The 8,240-nt window shown below is 41.9% G+C and overlaps 1 protein-coding gene and 1 long non-coding RNA gene across 4 annotated transcripts in view; one reads left to right on the top strand and one right to left on the bottom strand.

Annotated features, from left to right (window-relative positions):
* CBLL1 (Cbl proto-oncogene like 1) overlaps positions 1–4,212 on the bottom strand; it is a 19,152-nt gene extending 14,940 nt beyond the window's left edge. For 2 of the 3 annotated variants that reach the window (XM_026446885.2, XM_026446886.2), the window contains exon 1: positions 3,344–4,212. In XM_026446885.2, coding sequence (XP_026302670.1) covers positions 3,344–3,356 — 13 coding nt within the window. In that variant the 5' untranslated portion in view covers positions 3,357–4,212. Of the gene's footprint in view, positions 1–2,684; positions 3,134–3,343 lie in introns of those variants that run through there. The other variant, XM_026446887.2, reaches the window with a different exon arrangement.
* On the top strand, positions 2,926–4,767 carry LOC113219699. The gene is made up of 2 exons (XR_003306662.2): positions 2,926–3,147; positions 4,120–4,767. It is a non-coding gene; the product is annotated as an uncharacterized LOC113219699 (long non-coding RNA).
* The last annotated feature ends 3,473 nt before the right edge of the window (positions 4,768–8,240 follow it).

The raw sequence follows: 8,240 nt of genomic DNA, 5'->3' as shown, positions 1-8,240 counted from the left end.
CTGCTTTCACTGTAGTTGCTTATGTACTAAAAGTAATTACAAGCAATGCACTGGCCAAAAGAAACATGAATGACTTTTTTTCTTGCTCAAAAAGTATTCCTGACATTCCAATCAACTAAAAAGCAAGTCGTTGTAGACATATAATCAGTTCAATGCTGTCCCTCAAATATTAAACATTCAAATATCAAAATGGCTTAATCGTTTTACCTTTGTGAATAATGAAAATACCAACACTTCATCACAAGTCCTTTTCACACCATCCTGAACATTTGAGGTCTCTACTGTTGCTTGCATAGTCTACCACTTTCAAGAGCTGGCTGGCCCTTCTCACTTTGCTTCACAGATTGAAATTCATGAGGTACAGCATTTAATAGTGGTAACATTCTGGGATTTTTTGTGACTTTTTTGCTTTTTGTTGTTTTTAAATTAAGAATCAGAACATAAAGCACTATTTCCTTTTGAATACAGTAACAAATTATAAAGTTCTTAACAACAAAAATTTCTTAGATATTACATAGAAAATGATTAAGGACTACTGGCCACTTAAGACAAATTCACTTTAAAAAGGCACAACACTTCCATATTATATAGTTTAAAAAAGACTGGGGGTTTTTATCTTGAATAAAAAGAACCAACAAATATTTTACAAAATCTGGGATCTTTTACAAAATCTGGGATACAGTTACAGAAGTGCTAATTCTTAGAATGACCAAAGAATAAATCTAGTGTTAACTGGGAGCCTCTTGGAGTAATTTTTCTGGCAAGATTCTATTAGAACACCTTCATTTTTACATTTGAATGTATGATCATAAAATGGGTCATTTTTGCATAATGTTCAAGGGTTTCATCAGTTTCCCCAAGGATCTCTTAATCCTTTAATACTGAAATTATTCTTTTGAGATGCCTATCCTGTCATGATTCTTCAATTATCTAGCTAAGTGGCATTTTCTCATTTGTCAAAGGCTTTGTGATTTAAACAATTATTAAATTCATATTTATGAATTTCATGAAAACCAGAATCTTCTGCAAGGTTTATGATTTTATTTCACAATAAATGCATAGTATTTGATACTGTCTTCTGATACTAAACATCAAAGAAACTGATTCATTAAAAAAATAAAATAGGTAAGAATCTAGTGTTAAGCAGAAGGGACATCTGAGCGGGAATTAATTTTTTAAGTGGTCGGCTCATTCGTATTTTCATGTTAGGATGAGTTTTACTTCCTTAGGCAATCTCTAAACTTCAAGAATTAAGATAATAAACACGCTTTACACCCACCCCTATTATGACTTCCTAACATAACAGCCTCCAAACTATGGCAGGAACCTGACTCACAATTCCAGCAGTGGGCTCAAAAAAGAATTATTTTCCAAACGTCGAATGTTTGCTATTCTACCATCAAAATCGCAGAGTTTCAACTCAATATAAATTCCCAAACACTGGAATTCTTTACAGCCTGGTGCTAGGCCGGCTTCTCCTCTGAACACACCCTTCTTAAGTGGTCTCATCTGTCCTCATGCTTTAAAATACCAGCTATAAATAAAGGTACTAACTTCCAAATACGTATTTTCAGTGCAGATCTTTCCTCTCATCTCCACTTGGCATCTCTCCTGTCTCAATAGTTACCTCACACTAGTAGTCCAAGACCAAACACCTGTTTCCAAATTCCCATCTCACCTCTACAAAAAAAGACTGTTTTCTGCCCCAAGTTTTCCTCAATTCAATAACGGACACTACCTAGTTGCTCAAACCAAAAACCTAGGTATTTCTCCTTTCTCTCACGTTCGTTCAAACACCACCAAAGTATTTACTGAAGTTGCCCATTTTCCTTCATTTTCACCAAACAAACCTTCCCTTCCCGTCTACTGCAATCAGCTATTTTCCATCATTCTTACTTCCCTCTCTTACACCATTCTCCATAGAACAGCCTATTATATATTTTTAAAGAGATTGTGTTCCTCCTTTACTTCTGTTCAATGGCTTCATATTCACTTAAAATTCAAACGTTTACCATGGCTTTCAATGACCTGAATGATGTGCCTGCTGCCCTCCTTTCCAATCTCACTTCAGGACTCTTACCCTTTGGTTATTACTAGGCTGCAGCTGACTTCACTACATCTTCCTACCTCAGTGCCTTTGCACTTGCTGGAAATGCTTTTCCTCTTGCTTTTTTCCCAGGGTTGGGACCTTCTCACCCATCAAATCTTAGCTTCCACAAAGACCATTCCTAACAACTCTCTCTGAAATTTCCCCCTATGAATCTCTCCACAGCACTGGTTTATTTTCTTCAAAATACTTATAATTCGCAAACATTAAAAAAAAATTAAAAAAAAAAAAAGAAGAAGGTATTGTCTGTGTTCCTCCGTAAAACAGAAGTTCTATCACGGACCTGGTCCGTCTCGTTTACCATTCCATCTTCCCTCTCCCGACCTACAGATATCTGTATCTGGCATAAACATACACTACATAAACAAACATACACACCTAATTACATAATCAAGCAGATATCTGATGAGTGAGGACAACTCAATACTCAAGAAAAAGCCTTTTTTTCTCTATTTGTGATATGGTCGCTGTAAATGTATGGGGCACATGTTAACTCCAAGAGCACGCATTCAATATCCGAGAACCACAAAGAAGCAAAAGCCAGAAAATACATAACAAAGGGTGGAACTACTCTTACTTGGAGAAAAGTATGAGAATGCCTTGATTTTAAGCTCCTCTTTGTAAATACCCTCAAATGATGAGTACGGACCTCAGCCGAAGCGTGGGGGCATGCTTTTGGTTTAGGTAGAAAAGCTACTCCGAGTTGGATTCCAAAAACTCTATCAGACGCCCTTCTTCCACCTCTCTAGTCCATAAAGGATCGGACAGACGACAGGAGGTGACCACTGCAGCACCCGCCCAAAGCTGACTGAGACAGCAGGAAGTCTCCAACCCACTCTCGCCCGTCCACTCCCAGCGTAAAGAGGATTCCGCGATTCGGAGACCGCAATCTACCCGCCAGTCTCCATAACGTAGACCAGAGCAGCTGGGCTGAATAAAACAGAGCCGGCGCTCTCCCTTCCCAAAGGCCTACACTGCCCACCGGTCCGGGTTCGGAGCTCAGAACGAGAGAAGGAGCGGTTGTTGCCGGCACGGAGGAGGTAGGTACCACACCAGAGGGTAGGCCAGGAAACGGCAGGCCCCTGCCAGGCACAGGAAGGCATATGTGAGATTTCTTCTCACTGCCACACCCTAGTGTTGTGGGGCGAGCGTAATCCCTTTTGCCTGCTGGGCGTCCAGCCCCAGGCCGGCCAAGGGGGCATGGAACCGGGACCCCCACTGCCTCCGCCTCCTTACCAGTGTGATCCATGATTCGGCTCGCAGAGCACAGTGGGAGCGGAAGTCAACCGCGCCGGAGTCGCAGCGAGCGCGTGCGCACTGCCTTCCGGAGGCCGGGAGGCGGAAGTCCGAGCAGGTTGTCCCAGTTTTGGCCTGCAAAGACTTCCCTCTCTCGCCTCCACTACCCAACTCCTGTGAGGGACTCAGGCATAGTTCGAGCAGAGGCAGAAAGAGCGAGCGCGCGAAGAACTTCGGTATCGAGGTTGCTAAGGCTTCTCCTCATGTGCTTCAAGAGAAAGTAGCCTTTAACTGTGGAAAGGACACCAGGAGGACCAGGGAAGGGGAGAGCAGTGGTAAAAATGAGCCTGAGGCAGATAAAGCGACTGCCCGCCCCCGCGGAGAGCTGCCTTCTGGGACTTGTAGTGCGCGGGGGCCCCGGAGCCACCCGGCTGCGCAGATCGGCCGTTGCACTGGCCCCACCCCGGCGGGCGGAGTAACGGTTTGGAATCCCCCGGGGTCAGCGAGCGCTTGGGTCCTCCGCCTGGTGTAGGAAAAGTGTAAACATATGCGCCTCGGCAGGCGTCCTCCAGTGGGAGGTTGCTCAGGGGATGGCGGAGCTGTGAAACTCGCAGCTAAAAGGAAAGTCTCAACGCTTATTGTCTAAATTTTGCTTTGTCGTGACCAGCTACCTAAACTCACGCAGAGGTGACTTGGTTTATGCCCCGGTTCCCATCTCTTAAGTCTCTTAACAGTTGAAACACATTTATAATGCTTGACTGCCACTCACTTTCTAGGGAGAGCGCTTGTGACGCCACGAACCTCTTGAATACCTGAGGACTGGGCGCCAGGGCCTGATGGAGGGTGGAGAGCCAGTGCGGCGCAGCTGTCTCCTCTCACGGGGACACCTAGCAGGAATGCAGAGTGGAGCTAAAGGGAGCGGATAGAAACCGAGAGAAGGGAAGAGAGCGCGAAGGCTTGGCCGGAAGGAGAGGTTAAAAAGGAAAGGCCTAAAATGAGGAAGAGAGTTACCGCAAGAGGCAGTACCTAGTTCCAGTTCTTGGTCCCAGGAGTTTGTGGTTGCTGCTGCTTTCATCTTCGTCAGCCAAAACAAAAGGAAAATGCCAAGGGGCGATTCCTAGGACCTTCAGTGCAGTCTCCACCTCGCGGACTTGGCTTATTTGTGTCCACTCCTTTCTCCCACGTTTTACACTTGATGCTCTTGGATGAATAGAAAGGAGCTTAATTAAGGGAAAACACAAGCTTGGGAGTCAAGGGATTTGGGTTCTATTCTCGTTGTCCCTTGGTGACGACATCGTTACCTTGGGTTATTCAAGCTTTCAGTGCCAGAGTTCCTATATCAATAAAAGATTATTACATTGACCTCTTAGAGAGATGTTTTCATGGTACTGACTTGCAAATAAAGTATGTGTAGCAATGTGTTATATCTTTGTAGTTGTACGGTGTTACCTGTGAATCATACTGTGATGATCACTGCGATTTAAGCGCACCATGTTATTTGGTGATTATTTTCCTGAAATCTTGTAAAAGATTGTTCCACTATTTATATGCAGCTTTATAAACAAGTTTTTAGGTACATTCACAACTAAGGATATTTGTGAATCAAAATTATCCCTGCTTTTTTTAAATGTAAAGTTCTGTATTGCTAAGTGGTTTTCAAGATGCTTTCAGTTTCTGGGATTATTGTTTTGGACATTGGGGCTTGCCTAACGTTTTTCCCATACTTCCCTATTTTTCTAAATACAGTGCTGATATAGTCAGGCTTTTTTCACCAATTTGGGTTTTTTTGTTTTTTTTTTAAAAAAGTTTTCACCTAGAAAGTACTTCTTTTTCATACCAAAAAAAAATTTTTTAGAGATGGGGCGGCCCAAACTGGAATACAATGGCACAATCATAGCTCGCTGCATCCTTGGACTCCTGGGCTCAAGGGATCCTTATGCCTCAGCCTCCGGAGTAGCTGAGACTACAGATGCTCATCACCACCACTGGCTTTGGTTTTTTTTGTTCTATCATACTTAGCCTATCAGCTAACGGCTAACGTTCAGATTCATGCAGATCCAGGTTCAGAATAGTATTATTAATGTCTGCTGATGCTAATGTTTAAATAATTAGAATTAAGAGCATTCCTATTGTATTTTATATAATTTAACCAGTACGTCGGAAGTTTTGTTGGCATTTTATGATGCATCAAGTTATGAAAATTTGCTGAGAGAAGATGTACTTATTTTAGATCTGATAAAATGTTAAACATTTGTTTGATTTGATTTGGTGTCTGTTACTTTCAGGCATTGCTTTAGCCTCTGTAGTGTGTGTTTACCCCCTTAATTGTGGTTGCCTTGAATTACCAATGAAGTAGCAGTGTGATAATTTCTTTACTTACATTTTATTACTGCCCTCTAGTATCTCTTTTCAGCGACCAGCGTGCTGTAACCAGTCACAATTTCTTTATCAAGAGTTGCCATTAGGCTGGGCGCGGTGGCTCACGCCTGTAATCCCAGCACTTTGGGAGGCCGAGGCGGGCGGATCACGAGGTCAGGAGATCAAGACCATCCTGGCTAACACGGTGAAACCCCATCTCTACTAAAAATACAAAAAATTAGCTAGGTGTGGTGGCGGGCGCCTGTAGTCCCAGCTACTCAGGCAGCTGAGGCAGGAGAATGGCGTGAACCCGGGAGGCAGAGCTTGCAGTGAGCTGAGATCACGCCACTGCACTCCAGCCTGGGCGACAGAGCAAGACTCCGTCTCAAAAAAAATAAAAATAAAAAAGTTGCCCTTAATATTTATTTGTGTAGCATAAGGTTTATATTGCTTATATATAAGCTATATATAGCTTAGGTACTACCCTAAGGTTTATAAAAGTGAAAACTTACTGTAATGGGCAGTCTGAAGCACTGAGGTGCACCTTTTTACCTTACTGGCAAGACCATCTCCTACCTGTGAATTATGAGGTAGTGATCTCCAAGATGTTTCAATAGCCTCCCATTTACATAGTTACTGTTTATGCTATGAGAAAAGTAAGAGGGGTATCAGAAAGCTTGTCATCCCCAATAGCCTGTTACAGACTCCTGAGTACCAAGTAAGGTCAGAAACCTTCATCTCTTGACACTCATTCAACTGTATCCCACTGAGTGCCTAGGACTACATAAGGCAAAAGCTATATAAATAATGACTCCTACTTCAAGGATCCTACAGGATATAATTTATAGAAATATGTGAAGATCTACGTAATTTAGTTCTAAGTGTTGAAAGGAAATACAGTGCTAACTACATTTAGATAAAGTAGTGGGACTGAGGGTAGTTAGGTTGGCTTTATGGAGGGATTTAAGCTGAACCTTGATGAACGGATAAAATTTGAAGAGGAGGAGAGCAATAAAAGGCATGTCAAACAGAGAAAAGCAAGGGCACAGATGTGAGAATTGTATGGTTTATATAGAGGATAGTGAAGAGCTTTACTTGTACTCTTAATCCATGTTTGGGAGTTCTAAAAAAATAAGTTATTATGGAGCACCTTGAAAAAGTAAGATTTCAGAGTAACAGTTAAGAAATAGAGCATTTAACAAAACCTAGCAAAATATATTCATATAAACAATATAATCCAGCAAGATACATTCAAAAACAATGAGCAAATCTTAACTTGGGATGGGGAGATGAATCAGTCGATGAACAATCAATCAGAATTAAGGTGTAATAGTATTACACCTAGACCAAGAACAATTGACCAAGAAGCCAGAGATACCTATGATGGCCAAAATGCCACGAAGTATGAATGGTTAGTAAAAAAAAAAAAAAAAAAAAAAAAGATCCAGATAGTGTCCACTATATGTTAACACGTTTGATAAGCAGAAATGGAAAAGGCAGTAAAATATCCTGGTTAGATATATGCCTTATCAAGCTATGGCAGCCAGCTTTTCAAACACCATCAAAAACTGGGCAAGAGACAGATTCAGAGAATAAGAGGGAAATAGACTGTAGACAGATTCAGAGAATAAGAGGGAAATAGACTGTAAAAGCAGAATGTTGCTGATTGAAGACATTGTCCCATTCGTGTCTTGAAGGAGATTATATTCTTGTTGAGTCCTGGCAGTATATGTACTCAATCTGAAAAGGAACGTTTTGATCTAGAGAGGTCCTGCAGCCTTCCTTTTCTGAGAAGGAAAATTTTGCAGTGGATATCCTTTGAGCTGGGTAGACCTGCCCCTCCCCCTCCCTACAGCTTCTTTGCTAAGATAATTGCCTCCAGCTCACTCCTAAAAGAATGCTTAGGGTATTAAACTGCTCTATAGTAAGCAACTAGTCTGTATATTGTTTCCTAAACTTAAGGCTTTTGTTCAAGGGCCTCTGACCCTAACCTCGGCTGCCACTCCATGCCAGTTGAAAAAGGCTTTCAGCCTTCCTTGGTGCTATGCTTTTTGAATGAAGGTATTCCTCCAAAATTCATATGTTGGAATTTAAACCCCAAGGTGGTGATATTAAGAGATGGGGTCTTTTCGGAAGGGATTTAGCCGTGAGGGCTTTACTGTCATGAGTGGTATTGCTCTTAGAGTCTGCAGAGAGCTGCCTGTGAGCCATATGAGGACACAGCGTTCATCCCTTCCACTATATGAGCGACAAGGTGCTCATCTTGGAAGCAGAGAGCCCTCACAAGACACTAAATCTGCTGACACCTTGATCGTGGACTTCCCAGCCTCCAGAACTGTGAGAAATAAATTTTTATTGTTTATAAATTACCTAGTCTCAGGTATTTTGTTACAGCAGTACAAACAGACTAAAACACCTGGTCCACTTGGTTTGTAAATAGATCCTGTTACTGTTAAATAAACGTTTCTGTCAGAAATACATTCTACATCATAGTCGAGTACATAAACTCACAACACCTAAGCATATATTTAAGTGTCTT

The sequence above is a fragment of the Piliocolobus tephrosceles genome, chromosome 8 (assembly GCF_002776525.5).
Source record: "Piliocolobus tephrosceles isolate RC106 chromosome 8, ASM277652v3, whole genome shotgun sequence".
Classification (NCBI taxonomy): Eukaryota; Metazoa; Chordata; class Mammalia; order Primates; family Cercopithecidae; genus Piliocolobus; species Piliocolobus tephrosceles.
This window is presented reverse-complemented; position numbering and strand designations above follow the sequence as displayed.